The sequence below is a fragment of the Lissotriton helveticus genome, chromosome 10 (genome assembly GCF_964261635.1).
Source record: "Lissotriton helveticus chromosome 10, aLisHel1.1, whole genome shotgun sequence".
NCBI lineage: Eukaryota > Metazoa > Chordata > Amphibia > Caudata > Salamandridae > Lissotriton > Lissotriton helveticus.
Window position 1 is genome coordinate 375,355,117 of NC_136071.1, and position 20,199 is coordinate 375,375,315.

The 20,199-nt window shown below is 44.5% G+C and overlaps 1 protein-coding gene across 1 annotated transcript in view; it reads right to left on the reverse strand.

The window, feature by feature from the left end:
• LOC144784043 (uncharacterized) overlaps positions 1-9,723 on the reverse strand; it is a 184,859-nt gene extending 175,136 nt beyond the window's left edge. The window contains exon 1 of the mRNA XM_078662744.1: positions 9,348-9,723. Within this exon, the coding sequence (XP_078518870.1) occupies positions 9,348-9,554 (207 nt within the window). The 5' untranslated portion in view covers positions 9,555-9,723. The remainder of the gene's footprint in view (positions 1-9,347) is intronic.
• Positions 9,724-20,199: the final 10,476 nt, after the last annotated feature.

A 20,199-nucleotide genomic window follows, 5' to 3' on the forward strand; every position in this document is an offset into this window, starting at 1 on the left:
CCCCATTAGATGCCTCTGCCTTGCTTCCTCCAATATTTTATGATGGTGTGATGGTAAAATGGAGGTCTCTAGGGTTGAAGGGAATTGGTGATTTAGTCAACTCTGATCAATTGGCCCCTTTCTCTTTTTTGAAGGAGAAGTTCCATTTACAACCTAACTATTTTTTTAAATATTCACAGATTAGAAGCTTTCTTGACAAGAACTTGTCCAGGAACCCCAATCTGTATGTAAAGATCAATTTAATTGAACTAATTCGGAAGGAGTCTAGAATTAGTTTTCTATACCAAAGTCTTCTGTCAGAGCTGCCGGACGACCTATCTGCTCAGAATGTAAAGTGGGCTGCTAAATTTGGTATCCCAATACTAGACTTGGAATTACCGCTTGAATTAGCTAGATCTGTTCTTGTCTCGGGCTCACTGCGCACGCAAAGTTATATGGCCATGTTTAATCTGTTTCATACCCCTGCAAAAATAGCGAGTTGGGGGACTTTCAGCTCAACTACCGGGGGCTCTTGCCCTAGATGTAAAATGGGCTCCGTTGATGCCATACACATGTTCTACTCATGTCCTAATTTAACTCTTTTCTTAAGCGAGGTGGACGTTTTTCTTAATCAATCACTTCGAATACCGGTTAAAATTTCAGCGGAATTAATAATAATTGGATATGAATATTCAACCGGTTCTCAAAGAACACAACATCTATCAGCGTTTCTGTTTATTGCAATGGCTATGATCAGACTCTGTATTACATCGCAATGGCTAAATCCCGAAACTCCTACCTTTATCCATTGGAATGCTAGGATGCTTGCATGGTACAAATTAGAATCATCAGTACTGTTGTTAAGGGGGAGGAAAAAGCGTTTATTGGCATCTAAGAACTGGGCTCCTTTGGCGGACTGGCTCTCTCAATATCTGTTTCACTCTATAGTTAACTATGTTGTGTACTTGTTTGGTCATGTATATCCATGTTCTCTTCTTCTGTATCAACATGTCTCCTAAATTATGTACTTTGTTTTTCTGTCTCCTGATGCCCTGTTTTTTTCTTTTGAAAATTTAAAACAAGCAAAAAAAAAAAAAAGTTTATGGCATTTTGTATTAATTATATCTCACATAACTTACCGGGATGGTAAAAATAGAAGAGAACAGGGAACAAAAGAAAACAAGAAGAAAGGGACAAGGAAGCACTACTGTGTTAAGACGAGAACCCTCACTTACCCATGGGTGACATGCTTCATCATAGGGTCCCCTCTTTACACTGGGACCGGAAGGTTCCCAGTGTGGGCTACTACTCTCTCGTAAGAGAGGAGCTGTTGTTTTTTTTTGTCAACTGTACTACAAGTTCTATCTTCTGTGTAGGGGAGGAAGGGGCAGAGAGAAAACAAAGAATTGTGTGCGAGTTAAATCTATCGCTTAGTTAGGACAATTTTTATTTTGGTACCCCCAATGAACAGAGTGATTGAGTGATGGATATTTCCCTATTCTATATCCTGGTACACTTGTTTCTGCCTACATAGACAAACAGGTTCATGGCTTTCTTCAGGACCAAAACTATGCATCACTCTGCTTCAAATAAAAATTGAAAAGTGAGAACTATACTTTTACTTGTATGAATCATTCTCGTGGTACCAACATCTAGTAAGGTCCACAAGATACTGTAAGATACAAATCAAACAACAATGGTTAACATTCCTCTATCTTTCAACACACAAGTGTCCATCACCAACACTGCAAAGACACTACGGCATTGGTCCTTACCATTTGTAACCTATAAAATTAGCTCCACTTTCATCAGTACCTTCATGGCAAGTTAGAGCTGCAAGGATGTACAAAGGTAGTGTCAAAGTCATGTAAAATCAACAGCAATGTTCCTTATTGCCTCCTAACAAACTAGCTGACTAATTGGCAGTCAGCTCTAAAATGACTCTATGGTAATAGCAGAATAAGGAGCCATATTCTTATCATAGTATAAACTCAATTTCTCAAAAGAATCAATGCTTGAGTCAAGTGTTACTATTTAACAGTTAAGCGGTTAGGGAACTATAAGATGACCAACAAGGGGGCGGGGGAAAGTCAAACACCCCCTATGTCATACTGGTTGTGTAAAAATAAAAATAAACACATTTTTATTTATAACGAAAAGAGTGGCCGGATGCACAAGACCGCAACACTGGAAAAATATTATTTTCCTGAGGTCTCCAACAAGCTTATTACGGCATTACTAACTCGAAGTAATGGTGCCACTCCTACGTCAGTAGAAGTACCGTGTAGCATAACAAATAAACCGCACGCGCCAAATGATAAGAGTCTTACCTCAACTGTTTTGATTGCCGCGTCTGTGAAGGGCTGGCAGGGACAAGACTCTGTAAGATGCTCCCATTTGAGCACGGGTTGGTGGAAGTGACCTTTGCGTCACATGATACAACCCGAGAACAATGTCATGCAATGTATGGGAGCCGTAGTTCTTACAATAAAGACCAACCTCCATTGTAAAATATTGTGAAAACTATTAAAGGAAAGTCGTTCATCCCATAAGGGTGTTGTCATATGGGTAACAAACAAGCGTTATCTCCAACTTCAATATGTAAGGGACCTCCAAGAAGTTATGGTGCTGTCATCATATGGAACACCAAGGAATATCATCTTTAAGTCCCCTCTTGTGGGTATTTAGTCTGAATACCCGAAGTTGCTCCCTCCGAAAAAGGATCTTATCCAGAGGGCCCATTTGTGTGTCATAGTTGGGTTCCTCTAGCACCACTTGAGTCAGATCCTCTGTGTGCCCTAACTCAAGACAGTGTCTGGTCAGCTCAGTGTTTGATTTTTTACATCTGATGGAACTACAATGTCCAACAATCCTGTTCCTCACTTTGCGGGTGGTCATACTCACATGCATGAGGGCACAAGCGCAGCAAATCAGGTAGATAACACCCCACAAATTACAGTTGGTGTGCTTGTCAAGAGCCACACTGCCCTTAGCCCTAGATCTAGCTGATTTTTCTGTTGTGTGAAAGCAAATATGGAACAAGACCCGCAGGGGAAGTGTCCCATAATTGGGGGGCCACCCCGGAGTGACTGTTGAGATGCATGCCCATTACCACTTTGTGGCCTTGTGTTCCTTTCTTTTCACTTTGTAGTCATTATCAGATTGATTTTGTCAACTTAATCTATTTGGTTATTATGATCAAATTCTAAATGTTGTACTAAATATTGCACGTTAAAAATAAAGTTAATGTTTCACACACTCCCAAGCGTTTTAGTTTGGTCCTATGTTGTTATCACTGTTAGGGCGACAGATGCTTCTGTTTCTGAAGTATAGGGTGGGGGTGGGGGTGGGGGTGGGGGTGGGATCGTTGTCCTGAGTTTCTTTGGTTGTTTTCCGTTGCCTCCTTCTTTCATCGCGCCAGCACTCGCAGGAAGTCACACTTTACACATCAGGGGACAGGGTATCTGACATCTGGGCTCCCTACCACGCATCCCCACATCCCTGCCTCCTGCCGAGCGTCCCTCCGGGGCCTCCTCCCTTCTCTGCGACAGGCCATCAGATTGGTTAACACACTACACCAGGGATTATCTCTACGCCTTCTGTCCTGGAAAGTCAATGGTCTCCTTGACCGCTTCAAGCATACGGCGGTGCTTCGCTAGGCGCAACGTCTTGGGGTGGAGGTCCTACTGCTGCAGGAGACCCACTTATTGGGTAATCACTGCCCCTTTTTAAAGCGCTATGGTTACGACAGAGTCTGGCACTCGGGCTACACACCCGGATCCCGTGGGGTTGCGATCCTGATCCAGCGCTCCCTTCCTTTCGTGACCACACGTGTCGTCCAAGATGACCAGGGCACCTTCCTGGCCCTGTCTGGCACCCTGAACGGCTTACCTCTTAATTTGGTGTCACTGTACATCCCCCATCACGGCTAGCCGTGACCCTTGCTGCTTCCATTGGGCTCCTGACCTCCTTGCCCCCGGGCTCCACCTTCTTGGGGGGTGACTTCAATGCGCCCCTTCCCGGATCTGGACACAACAGGGATCCCTTCCCATGGCAGACTGGCACAGGCGAAACACCTAATAAGCTGGGCCCAATCCTTAGGTCTTCGCGACGCATGGCGTACATGGCACCCGCGTTCCAGACAATTCACTCATACCTCAGCCGCACACCACACTCACGCGCGTATAGATATCATCTACATTCCCTCGACCGACTATCTTAGGCTTCAGGATGTTGCTATTCTCCCGCGGGGTATATCCGACCACTCTCCGGTGATGCTCACTGTGGGGCTCCTTCTGCCTCACAGCGTCAGACTTGGAGATTGAACGCTTGGTTCCTCCAAGACAAGGGATTTTCGAAAGTGGTAGGACAGGAACTCCAACGCTACTTTCAGACCAATGAAGGGTCTGTGTCGTCGCCGGGTGTCCTGTGGGAAGCTGGCAAAGCCACAATCCGTGGAGTCGCCAAGGGGCAACTGAAAATTCAGCAGAGAGTGCAGCTAGACCAACTCACCGCCCACGAGGCACAGGCCCTACGCCTTGAGCGGTCCACCACCCAGAACCCTGACGCCTCAGAAGTGAGACTCCTTGCTCGCATACGCGAAGAGATCCGACAGCTGTCAATGGATGCGGCTAAACTCCTCTGGCGTTCCTCTATCGCTAGGGTATACGGCTGGGGAGACAAGAATGGTGCCCTCCTCCATCGGCTAGCCACTTACCCCAGAGCGAACCGTATAACCCCCGAAATCATAGATCGGGACGGTTCGATATGTAATTCCTCAGCCGACATGGCCCAGGCCTTTGCTCAGTACTATCGCCAGCTATACGCGGCCCGGGCTCCCTCCCGTTCTCTGACAGACATGTTGCGAATGGGAGGCTGTCAACTTCCTTGTTTAGACTCGGTCGGTCAGGAGGACCTGGACCGCCCCATCACCCGTGAAGTGATTGGGGAGGCGATTGCGCTTGTTTCGTCTGGCAAGACGCCGGGTCCGGATGGCCTCCCCCAGGAATATTATGCCCTGTTCCACCAGACGTTGAACCTGCACCTTGCCCAGCTATTCGACGAGGCGGTGGAGAAGGGTTCCTTTCCATCAGAGACTGATGTAGCGACCATTGTGGTCCTCCCTAAATCCCAGCCGCCCTCGCCTCGGTGAACGGACTATCGTCCCATCTCACTTATTAATACAGAGCTGAAGCTGTATGCTACGATCCTCGCTCAATGCCTCAAGCCCTATTTATATACGTTGGTCCATCCTGATCAATGCGGGTTCATGCCCTCACGGGGTACCCGGCATTGTCTGCGGAGGCTTCACTCAGCCCTGGCCCATCGCAACCTAATCACCCCCTATCTCGCTCTCCTTCTGGTAGATTTTAAGAAGGCCTTTGATTCGGTGGATTGGTTTTTTTTAGATGATGTCCTGGCTGAGTTGGGTTTTGGACCCCGCTTTCGGGGTTTCGTCCGCATGCTGTACGCTCGTCCGAGGGCACGTGTCTTGGTGAACAGGGTTCTATCTAAACTCTTCCAGGTCTGCAGGGGCACGAGGCAGGGCTGCCCCCTCTCTCCCCTGCTCTTCGCTCTGGTGATGGAGCCTCTGGCGGCCCTGATACGCCCTTGTCGACAGGTGCGGGGCTGGGAGTGGCCCAATACAGATGCAGATAAAATCGCCCTTTACGCGGACGATGTCCTGATTTACTTGGCCGACCCTGCAAGTTCGGGGCCCCACTGTCTCCGTATCCTCCGGTCTTTTGAACAAGCCTCCGGCTCCTGATGGTGGTGGCGAAGAGGGACATAGCTTCTGTCTGGAAATATCCTGACCCTCTCACTGTGGGGAAATGGTGGGCCGGGGTTGACGGGTGCGCCACGCAGGGGGGAGCACTGTATGCAGCGCGTGGCTGCCCCAAGAAGTACTGTAGGGTTTGGGGTAAGTGGTTGGGGGACCTAGCATAGTCTTGTAGGGGATGCTTCGAAATTGTCCTTTTGATTCTGTATGTAATTAACCTTGGATTGTCCAGTTTGGTACATGCATACTTCTGTAATCATGGCATCTTGCTGTTTTGCTGGTACTTTGTTAAAAACTATAAAAATGTGTTTATCAAAAAAAAAAGGTAATATGCAAGAGGGTATACAGCCTTTACAACGAAACTTTTACAACGAACTACCATTACAATGAAACTTTTACAACGCAAACCATTACAACGCATAGCGCTGGGGGGCGCTCTAGGATAGGGAATAGGTTTAATGGACTATCCAACACCTTCCCTACTATCCACAGGGACTGGAGTTGGAATAGTAAATTAAACTATTCACTATCCAGCGCCCAAAAGCATTATGCGTTGTAATGGTATGCGTTGTAAAACTTACGATGTAAAGGTAGGCGTTGTAAAAGTATGCGTTGTAACGTCATACATCCACAAGAGGGTATACAGCCTTTACAACGACACTTTTACAACGAACTACCATTACAACGAAACTTTTACAACGCAAACCATTACAACGCATAGCGCTGGGGGGCGCTCTAGGATAGGGAATAGGTTTAATGTACTATCCAACACCTTCCCTACTATCCACGGGGACTGGAGTTGGAATAGTAAATTAAACTATTCACTATCCAGCGCCCAAAAGCATTATGCGTTGTAATGGTATGCGTTGTAAAACTTACGATGTAAAGGTAGGCGTTGTAAAAGTATGCGTTGTAACGTCATACATCCATGCAAGAGCTTTGCTATATTTTAGTACTAAACAGGCAGCCGCAAGTGCAGTTACCTTGCAGACAACAGCGTCATGATTTGAATAGTGCAGCAGGTTCAGTAGCACCGTGCTCAAAAGTTGTTAAAACTCCTCCAAACGCATAATATTGCTATATTTGACTGATAAAAGGCAGTCACAATTGCAGTTACCTTGCAGTTAGAAGAGACTTGATTTGAATGGTGCAGCATGTGAAGTGACACCAGGGCCAAAAGCTCTAAGGATCCCACTAAACCCAGATTAGTGCTAACATTTTTAATTAAACAGGCAATCACAACTGCAGTTACCTTGCAGTTGAAAGAGTCGTGATTTAAATGGTGCCACAGGTGCAGTGGCACCAGAACCAATAGCTCTAGGCAGCCCACTAAACGACTAAAATTGCTATATGTTACGACTAAACAAGCGTCACAAGTACAGTTACTTTGCAGGCAACAGGTCATGATTTGAATGGTGCAGCAGGTACAATAGAACAGGGCCCAAAAGTTGTCAGGACTTCTGTAAACACCTAATATTGCTACAGTGTACTACTATACATGCAATCACAACTGCAGTTACCTTGCAGTTGAAAGAGACTTGATTACAATAGTACAGCAGGTGCAGTGGCGTCAGGACCAAAAGCTCCAGGCAGACTGCCAAGCACTGAATATTACTATATTTTACAACTAAACAGGCAGTCACAAGTGCAGTTATCTTTCAGGCACTAGGGTCATGATTTGAATGGTGCAGGAGGTGCAGTGGCATCGGGTCAAAAAGTTGTCAGAACTTCTCTAAAAACCTAACATTGTCATATTTTACTCTAAACAGGCAGTCACAATTGCAGTTACAATGCAGTTGAAAAGTCTTGATTTAAACGGTGCAGCAGGTGCAGTGGCACCAGGGCAAAGAGTTATTATAACTCCACTTAACACCAAATATTGTTATATTTTAGTACTAAACAGGCAGTCATGAGTGCAGTTACCTTGCAGACAACGGGATCATGATTTGAATGGTGCAGCAGGTGCAGTGGCACCAGCCCCAAAATTTGTAATGAACTCCTTGAAACAGCTCACATGGCTATATTTTACAACTATACAGGGCACGAGCGTGGTTATCTTAAAGGCACTAGGGTCAGGATTTGAATGGTGCATGAGGTGCATTGGGTAAAAAAAAAGTTGTAAAAACTCCTCTAAAAACCTAACATTGCCATATTTTACTCTAAACAGGCAGTCACATTTGCAGTTACCATGCAGTTGAAATGGCTTGATTTAAATGGTGCGGCAGGTGCAGTGGCACCAAGGTCAAGAGTTATCATACCTCCACTTAATACCAAGTATTGTTATATTTTAGTACTAAACAGGCAGTCATGAATGCAGTTACCTTGCAGACAACATGATCATGATTTGAATGGCGCAGCAGGTGCAGTGGTACCAGGCCCAAAATGTGTCATGAACTCCATGAAACACCTCATATTGCTATATTTTACGACTATACAGGGCACAAGTGCAGTTATCTTAAAGGCAATAGGGTCATGGTTTGAATGGTGCAGCAGATTCAGTGGCTGTCCATTCAAAGCACTGCCATTGCCCCAGAAGTTTATACTTGAAGGTTGAAGCCACTTCCAAACTTCAGAGACAGCCTCTGGCCCATTCGCGTCACCATCTCCGGGCAAGCTTCTTTATGAAGCAGGATCAGCTTTCTCGTCTGAACAGCTCCCGTAGGGTTACAGTAACGTTATCAACGTGCAAATATACTTTAGGGAAAGAAGACACAAGGGAAAACAGGAGAACCACGAGAGAGTTGTGAAATGATAAACAGTCACATACACTGAAGAGGATATGGGAACCAGAGGCAGGGCGAGCTACTGGAGAGAGGAGGGCAACTGCGTAAAATGGGTAGAGAAAAGACATAATCGCGAATTTAGACGGCGGGAGAGAGTACATTGCATTTTGTTGCAGGTGGTGGGGGGAATTCGTATCACAAGCAGACGAGCGGAGACTAGCTAAGAGGCGAAATGTTCCCAGAACCTTAAAAGATTAATTGGCGGAAAATCCAAGAATAGAGATGGACGTGTTCATTGCTCCTACACAATGAGTCATGCTAATATACAGCCTCCTCTCGGCTCTCCCAGCAGCTGCAGGTGAGGGAACTGAGTCATGCGAGAATAACAGATTTTATCCAGAGCATCGCACAATGTTCTTATTACGGGTCAACTAGCCTTCCACACGATAGATGCTACAAGCACGTTTTTCGGATAGGGAAGTGACAGTCTTATCAGCTGTGTTATTATAACGCACGCCGTCCCTCCCTCTTATCCCCCCTCCCCCGTCCCAAGTAAGCACCTTTTCACATTGATGCGTTTCCCCACACAACTGCGATTATTTAGCAACTCATTTCCCAATAGGGAACAGCATATACGCTGGTGACGTAAACCGACTCAGCTATAGCTACATAGGGTATGCCACATGACACACTCAGCCTTTCATCCTTTCGAGGTTAATGCAATGATGGCAGTGCGCTGGATGATAACATCTACTATTGAAGCACAAACGCACAATTAGCTTTGAGCTCTGCATTACAGGCTTCCTAGATGGAACTATTTTACAAATATAAACTTTCAAAAACAACGGCTACGCAGCACATCTTACCTGGGGTAGCTGTCCTTCCGGCATCTTCCGTGCAGCGCCTCCTACGCAGCTGAGATTATATTTAGTTACTCCACTCCAGCCGAGCTCCAGCTCTTGCTCTCTGCCTATTGGATGCTGGATTTCGCTCTCCTTCAACCCTCTCGCACGCCCCCTGGAAGGCACCCGCTGTAGATGGCAGGCACTATCAACTTTACAGTTAAATCGCATGCATACAACGCGTCATTTCTTTAAGCATGTGTTGGGTTACACCCCCCTCCTAGCAGGCCTTGCCCATCGGATGGGAGTGCTTCGAAAAATAGCAGAGGCAGTGGTTGTGCAATGACGCTGCACAGTCAAGGAGGGGAATTTTGAAGGAATCTGTTATGAGTCAGGACGCCAAGATCCATCAAAATTAATTAAAATATTTCCCAACCCCAGGCGACACACGTACACCTTAGCACAGCGCTCCTTTTTTCTTGGGCTCAGCTACGCTTTAGCTGTTGGCGGCGAGGCGAGCTCGCGCTGATCTTCTGGGAGTTGCAGTCTTTAGCAGCATGTGACTCTGAGAGGATGTCAACAACACTGCCTCTGCAGTGCTAGGAGCCAGCAATGACTCACGAGCGTATTAAATGATGCGCACAATAAGGGGAGTGGGGGAGTTTAGAATCGGAGGTGAATATTATCAAAGAATCCTGTTAATTGCTTCCTCCAGAACCAAGGAAAACACATACATGAAAAGTAAAACAAATGAGTAATGATATAGAGAAAAATATGATACCTTTTGTACAAATACACACAGAGTAAAGGCCTGCAACTTATGCAGACAAATCAAATCAAATCAAATCAAATAAGCTTTATTCGATATTTCAAAGAATATCATACAAGCATACATAGCAGAATAAAAACATACGACAGTACATTTAATCAATTCATTAAAATAGATAAAAAATAGAAAAAAGTTTATAAGAAGAAATGATACTGATGAAGCAAAGCTTCGCATTTGCGACTTGCTCTTGTCATGAACCTCGCTCATGTGTAACCAAGTAATAATTTGTACGTCTTACTAACCTTTATTTCATGTTTTGAAACGAGATAAATGAAGCTTGCATATGTGTATTTCTAATACGATTAATTCGAGTCCTTAAAATGGCCGCTGCTTTGAAATAGCTTCTGCGCATGCGTCAGTCACACTCACGTGTCCTGACGTGTTTGCCGGTTTGGAGGGAAATAGTTGCGCATGCGTAATACATAGCTTTGGCAATAACGTGGTACTGCTTGTGCCATTGCTCTTGTGCCTGTGTATATGTAGCTAACATTTAGACTGCATAAGTACATTTTTAGTAATAAGTTGAAAGTACAAAACAAATGATGTGTTTTCATAACGTTATTTCTATGTATTAATTTGTTCTCGCTTACTTTTCATGTCCCGCGGGAAATGGGGGTCTGACTGAGCCGAAAGCCATCTTGGAGGTCCTTTCTGCGCAGGACCGTCCGCCTGGGGAAAGTCAACCTTGGCTGGTGGAACTCAGCCAGCTGGCAGGGATGGGCAAGATGCTCCTGAGAAGCTGACCTGCGAACTCAGCAGGACGGAGTCATGTGTCCCCATTCTGAAACAATGTTAATTTGTCATTGTATTTCCCTGGACTTTCTCATGAGAACCCCAATCTCGCTAGGCGGTACCCAGAGATGCAAAGTAGGCATCGAAATAGTGTGTTCTGATTGGTGTGTTACCCAAATCCTATCTTAGGACCAATCCAAATTGAGGGATTCTGACACTTTGCAACATTGGGGGGTGGTACACCGTCCCCAAACTGTATATCTACCCTGGGTTCACCTAGGGAAATTGTCCGACTTGTCTGGTTTAGCTGACCTGTCACTGACCCAACGCACTCAATAGGTGACTGAAGATACAGAGCACTGCGGAGTACTCTGTCCGAAATTGACCATAGACTAAGGTTCTACTGAACCTTAAAGTGCTGGCGAAGCACTTTGCTGGGAGTTCGCTGATCCAATCGGGGTCTTGATCGAGAACTGCAGAGAGGGTGGAGCGCAGGCGTTGCTTCCGAACTGCGGGTGCTGGTCCTGTCCTGAGGGTTTCCTGTCCTGTCCTGAGGTCCTGTCCTGATTCCTAATCTGAGGGTTTTCTGTCCTGTCCTGGGTGTCCATTCTGCACCTGCTGTCCTTTGAGGGGTATCCTTCCTTGAGGGTTTCCTGTCCTTAACTGACCCGTGGCCAGGGTTTGGTTTCCACACCAGTCTAGGTAAATATTGCTCTGAATCTTTCAAAACTTGCACCTTTCTAATTTTCTGTCTTTTGCTTCAATAAAGACACACCTTTGCATATGTTAATTTTCCATGCTTTTGCCGCAACCTTTTGAAGCGTAAAGTCATTTGCATATCTCATAACGTATTCCCAAGTTACCCTATCTGTTAGAAATCATATTTTGCATTGCAGTTTGCCATTTTCTGATATGGTCTAGAACGGCCTTTCTTAAACTGTCCAAAGAACTTTTGCCCTAAATGCATAGCGTTTCCTATTGCATCCCATATTAGCATTTCCATGATTACCCTGACTTATTTCTCTATAGTTATGTACTTTTCATTATCTTGAACATCGATTTGTCTTATCCTTGTAAATCTAATGCTTACTGAGAACGAACTTTAGATAAAGATTTTAAACTTCCAGTTGTCCGTGGTCATTTTACAAAGGTATTGAATGTCATTTTGAGTTGTATTTTGCTGCCTTTCCTTTTACAGCTAGCTCCCTGATCCATTGTGGTCATAGGTACCCGTGTCGGTCGATGGTAAGTCGGGTACGCTGAGGAATAACAGTAGGGAATTCACACAAATTGGTAGCAGCCCGTGAAGTCACCCGGTCAATGTATATGGTGATTTGAAATATATGGGCCCGAAGCCGGAAGCGGCGAAATTATTGGTTGGGTGACCTCGCGCGCTCTATCAATACCATTTAAAAAAAAAAAAAGATCAGGGGAACCAAACGTTTCATGATTAAAAATTATTATAAAAGAGTCTAAAAAAACCAGCATATTTACAATGGGCCTTGCAAAGATTTCCTAAATTTGATCAACAATTTTAAATACTGTTCCATGATACATATGACTTCTCTATCCTCTAACATCAGTAAGCGCTCATACGCGTCCTTACAGGACCTCAGACCCCATCTCTTTAATAGGGGTTTCAATAATGTTTTCCTGAGAATCGCATAATAAGTACAAAATAAAATGGTATGGATATTTGATTGCACAGAAATGTCATCACACGGACAAAGACTCAGATTCCGGGACCAGTCATTTCCTGCTGGAAAAGTTATAAGACAGAAAAAAGACCCCAGTCTAAATCTGGCAAGCAGCATTCTGGCATAGCAGGAAAAGTCAGTGGACAGGTATGCTTGAAGCCCCTTGTGCTGCGTCACCCTTTGGTACACCTGGAGTGTTGGGTTTAGTTTTTGATGGTTCCATCTTTTAGTCTCCAAGTGATCCAATAGTGTTTTTCTCAACATTTTTCTTGAAATAGAATACAAAGTCAAAGGATCAGAAAAGTACTCTGGGCGACCAATGTCAACAAAAAAGTTTTTAATATAAGCCAGCCATTTCGTATGTCTTGCCCCCTCCTGTTTGAGAATATCCAGTATTACTTCTCGATTCAGATTTGTTTCAATAGTGGTCCAGATTTTATGCCACAACAGTGGGGGCTCCACTTTAATTAAGTCTGAAATAAAAGGTAAGTCTAACTCAATATGCATCATATATACGGAAGTAGATTTAGGTGTTGCCAGCAAGTACCTTAGGAAGTTATTTTCCTCTATTTGAATAGAGGCAATGTTTTTTTCGATGCCCCAAAGGCCAGCCCCGTAAATTGCTGTTGCAACGCATTTTGCTTTGTAAAGAACAATTAACTGTTTAACAGGCCTCCCTCCTATTCTTCCAGCAAACTCTCTGAGCCCACCAACAGCTCTAACAAGGGCAAGTTTCCTCATTTTAATTGCCGACTGCCAAGAAAGGTGTTGGTTCACAGAAATGCCCAAGTACGTGAAGTTGTCCACTGTCTCTAGTCTTTGCTCTTCAATATAAATGGGACATGATTTTTTAATTATCTTCTTATTACAGACCATTGAGTAAGTTTTCCCAATGTTGACTCTCAGGCCTTTGTCGTGCATGAAGTCTCTGAATGCCGTAACTGCCCTTTGTAGCCCCACTCTAGTTTGCGAAAGTATTGCCGCGTCATCGGCATAGAGCAAGATAGGAATTGATTGCCCTGCCACTTTTGGATAATCACATTCAATGTGTTTTAGATGATCCCCTATTGCATTAATATAGAGGGAGAAGAGCATTGGGGCCAATATGCACCCCTGTCTAACCCCTCTATATATGGAAAATCTTGGCGAGCACTCTCCTTTTGGGCCATATCTTACTCTAGCTCCCGCGTTTCTATACAATTCCTTAATGAAGATGAGTATCGATGAGTCTACTCCTAAAAGTTCCAGTATGTCCCAAAGTTGTTCATGATGTACACAATCAAAAGCAGAGCTTAAGTCTACATAGGTAACATACAAATTTCCGTTCTTTGTGTCAACATATTTGGACATAATAAGATGAAGGTTCAGAGTTTGTTCAACTGTACCTCTCCCTGATCTGAAGCCGTACTGGAGTGTTGAAAGTATGTTCTTCTCCCCTGCCCATGCTTCGAGACGTTTCAGTATGATGCGGCCCGCGATCTTCATTAAAGAATCAAGCAGGGAGATAGGCCTATAACAAGATGGAGAATGCCTATCTCCCTTTTTAAAAATGGGTATCACTACGGCCTCATCCCATGATGGGAAGTGGCCCGAAATATTCACAGAGTTCAAGGCAGAGGTCAATATTGGTGCCCAAAAAGATATATCTGCTTTAAAAACATCTGTTGGAATGGCATCTGGGCCTGGTGCCTTACCAGCTGGACTCTCCCTTATCGCCATCTCCACCTCTTCACACCTAAAGAAAATATTGGAGTGAGTTTCATCAAGGGGGTCTATGCTTGATGAAATCTTTGGTTCTGGTGTCGCCGATGTGGGTTTACTATATAGTTTTTGAAAGTAAGCGGCCCATGTCTCACCATCAATCGCAAGGTCCATATTCCTCTCCGGGATCTTTACCCATGGGAGCGGGGTATTTATAAATTTCCAGAAGGCCGAGAGATCTCGATTTTCACATGTTGACAGCAATTTTTGCCATGCTTCTTCCTTCAAAGCTTTTTTTCTATTTTTAATAGCCAGGCGATAAGTAAGTCTGGCTTGTCGGATCTCCGTAGTTGGTTTTGGAGTTATATGCAATAGATTCTTTAATGTCTTTAAAGCTATGGAACAATCTTTATCAAACCATACTTTAGGGGTTATAGCCCCTGTCTTGAACTGTCGTGTGAGTAATTTTTTGAGACTGATCTGTATTCTCAAGAAAGCTTCTCGGATGGAGTGGGGCTGTTCATTTAAGGAGAGGCAAATATGTATCTCCTCCCACCTCATCGTCAATAAGTCCTTCAGCAGTCTAGCAGGGTTGATTTTATCCCATTTGATAGTATACCCATTGTGAGCCCCCAAAACAATTGGTTGCTCATAATTGGTTTTGATGTTATTGTGGATAGAGACTGGAGAGGGCAACACGATAGATAAAGACAGGGGATAAGGGTCCCCATATAAGTGGTCTAAAGTGTTCCAAGAAGATATTAGAGGGGCATACATCTGTGAAAAAAGAATAAAGTCAATAGTCGAATTAGTGTCTCTACCGTGAAAACTAGGTTTGAATGGTCTACGAGGGAGGGTTAAATTGTTTGCAAATTCTAAATTAAAAGAGGCCAAAAAATTATTTAGTAATTCCCCTGTCTTAGAGTGTATAAAATGATAATTAAGAATATCATTATTAATATCAGTATCCATTTCTATGGAGATGTCACACATGCCCTTCAAAGCATTTGGGCATATGTAACAATTGAAGTCACCCATGCAGACTGTCACACACTCGCCGCCACGTATTTCTTTAATTGTGACAACTGCGCGGTGTAACTCTTCTAGTATTTTTTCCAATATCTCTGGGGGCATATTATTATAGAAGTTAATTATCAACAATGTCATGGAAGGACCAACGTCCAAGGCAATTATTTGATAGGATGCCCTTAATACCTTTTTCACGATCTTGTGACTTACTGCGACACTAATATATGTACACAGACCCCCACTATGTCTACCCTGCTTACTTGCGATTGCAGGTGAATGGAAAGTCTGATAACCTAATAAATGTGTCGGGGTAAGCGCCCAGGTCTCTTGAAAACACAATACTAAGTATAAATTGACCACATCCAACCAGGCAGGTTGTATACTTTTTGAGTTAATACCTGCCAGATTCCAACAGAGCATCTCTAAAGTGGCCGAAGGTTTACTATTCCCCCCATTAATAGACCGCATGTTTGGAATGTTTTTCCGGGTTATCTGTCCCGTTATTTTTGCTGTATCCCCTTTTTCTATCATATTATCTATTCGTGTGTCTGGGGAACCATAAGCCAGAGAGGCCTTTGTCAAGGATTCCTTCGGTAGAATGGCTGGTGTTTTCTCTCTGGGTTGATAGTCCGCTTTCTTAGGGGTGAGTCATTCTATGTCATCCAGACCATAGAGTGGCTCATAATGGTTATAATGAGGTAATATGAATTTTTATGCTCAATTGTGTCCCCTACTATGTACCCCAACGGCTCCATATATGTGCTTAAAGTGCATGTAAGTTCCCTCCATAACCCGCTATGAAGACGCAAATACATTTTCGTCCAACATTAACATGTCCTCTTTCTGTTCCGCCATGAATGGATCAATAATTCAGTTCCTAAGTGTGCCGGGCCACCGTCTTTACATGGTACACATTCATGTTTTCATGGCTCTGGCGAAGGCCCTGATTTCTGCCATCGAGCCTTTTCCTGACTTCTGCCTCTAAAAACTGCAGCGAGGACCTGCATCTGCATCCCTGAACTTTGACTTACTCCCTGCGCGGCAAGTGGTGCCCGGCTCTGTCTGACTGCCTGCCAAAACTGTATTCAGCCTTCAAGTTATCTGCTCCGCTCCTCGAAAATACATTCCTGTCTAGTAGTTTAGGTAAACATTCCCCCAGCTGCAGAGTAAAGGGCCCGGTTTTTCTGTCTCCATGTACGTAATTCATAGCTCCTGTTGCCATGGTAGGCCCATGGCCCTCGCATTACACGTAGACACACATACACGCATTAGCAGTCAGTATAGAATAGCCTCTGCCCGAGAGACCTTTTCTTTTAAGATAATACAGTTCTCCAAACACAAGATACCAGATATGATTTAGGAACAAGTTGATCTGACCCACCAGACTTCTGTCTCTAATCCTAGCGTTAAATGTCAAGTCCCCTTCACCCTCCAGTTCCACGTCAGTCACACGTCATGCTGCTGCGTGCGCATCTCTGCCATATATTTCTGCTGACACTGCAGGATTCTTCTAGGGATCCACCCACTTGCGTCACTTCTATGATTGAAATGCTGAAATATTTCTTCTTCTATGTGACGTTTCTGGCACCCACCTCCGTGTTCACCCTTGTGCACGCCTTCTGATTACATATTGTTACGCACATGTTTCTTATCTTGTTTTCTTTCAGCCGTTACGCCTTCTGAACCCATCACCACTGTAATGATATTATATATACTGCGTGCTGTTAATAAATTGTTGTACATGTCCATGATTCCCTTCCTGAACCCTCGTGGTGATGGATCATGCTACCTGGTTCGAACCAATTCCATTTTATGGAATAAAACCCCTTAAAACTCAGACGCCACGGACTCTGTGTCTCTTATTTTGATTGAGCTATTTTATTGAACTTTACCGCATAGAAATTAGATACCAGGTAATTTAATTTACCACAGTGAATGGCACCCCAGATGGGACCCTCCCCCACCTTACGCGCCGGCGGTGCGTTGCAGCCCTAGTCCCCTGCCACAGCCGGACGGACACTCATGCGCATCCACAGGATTTCCTGTATCTCCCTCAGGCCAACGGAGGTGACTGAGACTGCGATTGATACCCAGACGAGGCGGTGAGGAGTGCGGAGGATCCCGACCCGAGTCCAGCCGAGAGTGCAAGGTCCGAGGTGTCTTGAGGCCCACCAGTTCCGAAGTACCTACGTCACGAGTTGAGTCGAGTCCAGTCCAGTGTCGAGTTTTCCGAGGCCTTCTGTTCCGTGCTTCCCGGTGAGTACCTTTGCTGGGGACGCATCTAGACGGGTGCATTAGTTTGCCCCGGTCGAGACGGGTTTTGGGTACATAGACCCGGTCTGCACTGTTTAGCAGTGTATCTGTGCTGTTTAGCAGTACATCAAGTAAATGTTACTAGTTAATATATGGTTTTAATGTCGTGGTATGAGTGATTGTTTGATCTGCATTACTGTGTATATTGTATTTATGGTGTTCGAATTCGAGTAAGTATCAAGTATCAAGGTTCAAAAATGCCGCTGTTCAGTAAGTTACGACAGATAGGAACTAGAAAGGGGATTCTAGAAGAAGCAGTGCCTGTTCCACCTAGGGACACACCAGGGCACTTTATGTACCACAAGCATGGCTTAGGTGCCATACTGTACTTAGACTTGTGGGTCGATTATACCAAACACTTAGAAGAGCAATATAGATGGCCTGTTTCAGGAACATGGGATGCCGAGTGCATCATGAGAGTAGAGGAAGCAGTATTGAAAAAGAAAGACGCCATAGAATTATGGCGTAAAGAATCACATAGACGCACAGAAAAAGAATTCAGAAAAGCAGAGAAACATAGAGAAGATTCAGAGAAGACTCGAGAAAACGAATTAGTCAAAGAAGGTATACGAGTTCGAACAGAACAAGTAGACCGACAACTGAGTACGCTTAATAAAGGCATGTATCCAGTTCGGGCCGAGGGCCTGCCCAAGGCGACCCTAGAAGTACCAAAGAATCTGCCCCTTCCATTGGTTCCGACTAAATTACGTCACAAGACCGCAGCAGAGATTTTTCTTTCTTCCTATTTGGATGATGCAGCTCCAGCTTATACTCATGCACCTGCCCATGTACCCGTCCCACATGTACCTGCACCCCATAATCAGCAGCCCCCGGGTCCGCAACAGCAGGTCCTCCCACCTAACCCTCCTGTTCCGAATCTTGCACCCCCTATAAATACTCTTAATCCTTTTGGGATGGGCCTAGTTCAGGTCCCAACGCAGCCAGGTTATGGTCAAGCCTCCGGCTCAGGAGGCGCATCCGGAGGTTTTCGAACCCCGCCGCAGTTACATCGAGTGACAATGAGAGATTTCGCAATGGCGCGGACACCTAAAGGTGCCGCAGCAGAACAGCTCAGACAACAGCTTACAGATTGTAGATACGACACTGTGCCTGGTACGTCAGGACCCATGTTGTTAGCGTCCTTACGCTTAAGACGAGTTACAGATTATCTGATAATGTTACCAGAAATGCCAGAACATCTAGACAAAATGTATTTTTTTTTTAGAACAGGAGAAGGACCCGAGAGTGTTGGTGACGCCATGTCACGTCAGAAAATTGAGAACAAAGGTTTAATTATGCGATTTTTGGTTAATTGTTTGATAAGAGAACAAGATCAGGCAGGATTTCCACAAAGTGAGATGGATAAATTGAACAGATGGAGTCAGAACATGGCTGAGGGTAAACATGATAGAGAGAAAAGTATACATGCTATGGTTAGAAAGGTCCGTAAAGAAATCATAGATATACATGCTCGTCGAGAAACTGAGGAGCCACTCGAATCAGACGATCTAGCCTCCTCCCAGGAGGAGGATGAATCAGAGAAAACAGTAGAAACATCGCAGCATATAAGTCAAGACACGATAGCCTATGTAGGTAAGGGTAGATCCTTTGATAAAACGTTACGCCCAGAAAGCAAGCGACTGTTTCACTCTGCTATGTCAAATCCGAAAACGCCTGAACATCTATTTCAGGCTGCCGATAAAGTACTACAACATCGGATGGGGTACCACGTACTCAATTCTATGGATGAACAAGAATTAGCCAGGTCAGCAGTGCAATGGGCTGACAATTCTAGTATGTATAATGATGACACAGTAGCACAAACCTTTTTGAATCTGTCCCCAGACGAACAGCGACTGGCTGGTATATACATGATACAACACCTTCTTTTATTGTATAAATGCCAACGTTCTGATCCAGGTCCCTTATCTGATGTACTAATAGAACTACTCATGAATAAATGGAGAGGTCTAGGTACCGATCTAATTAAAGTAATTCTAGAACAGCGACACAGATATAGTGCTTTCTTGAACCCACAGTTTGTTTCAGCCCCACCCCCAGAAAGGAAAATGTTTTACTTCGACCGACAGAATCCCTTACGAGAAGTACATCCAGTCCAGAATGCCGATGACACCCTTAGACGTGTTTTCGTGTACACACCGTTATCTAAAATGGAATTATTAGAAATGAAGAAAATAGTGCCTAGTCATGATAAAGATCCAACAGGTTTTCACCGTGAAATAAAAGACATGTTACTTATGGGAGACTATACCTATCCCGACATTATGAAAATATTGAAAGTATTACTGCCTGCCGGTATTTACGAGAAACTCAAAGAAAAAGACTGGGAGGTGGGAGAGCAAAAGATTGATTGGGCTGCATTAGAGAATGAAGAAACGGCTCGAACCCCAGGTCTAGGGCTTGGGGACAAAACTAAAGCATTACCAGGATTGTTAGTACAGGTTCTGCCAAGATTATTGTCTACTAAAAAGGAAGACTGGGGTGCAATCTCAGCCTGCAAACAGAAACCCGATGAAGACACTAGTGATTTTTATTCTAGGTTTGAGAAATGTTT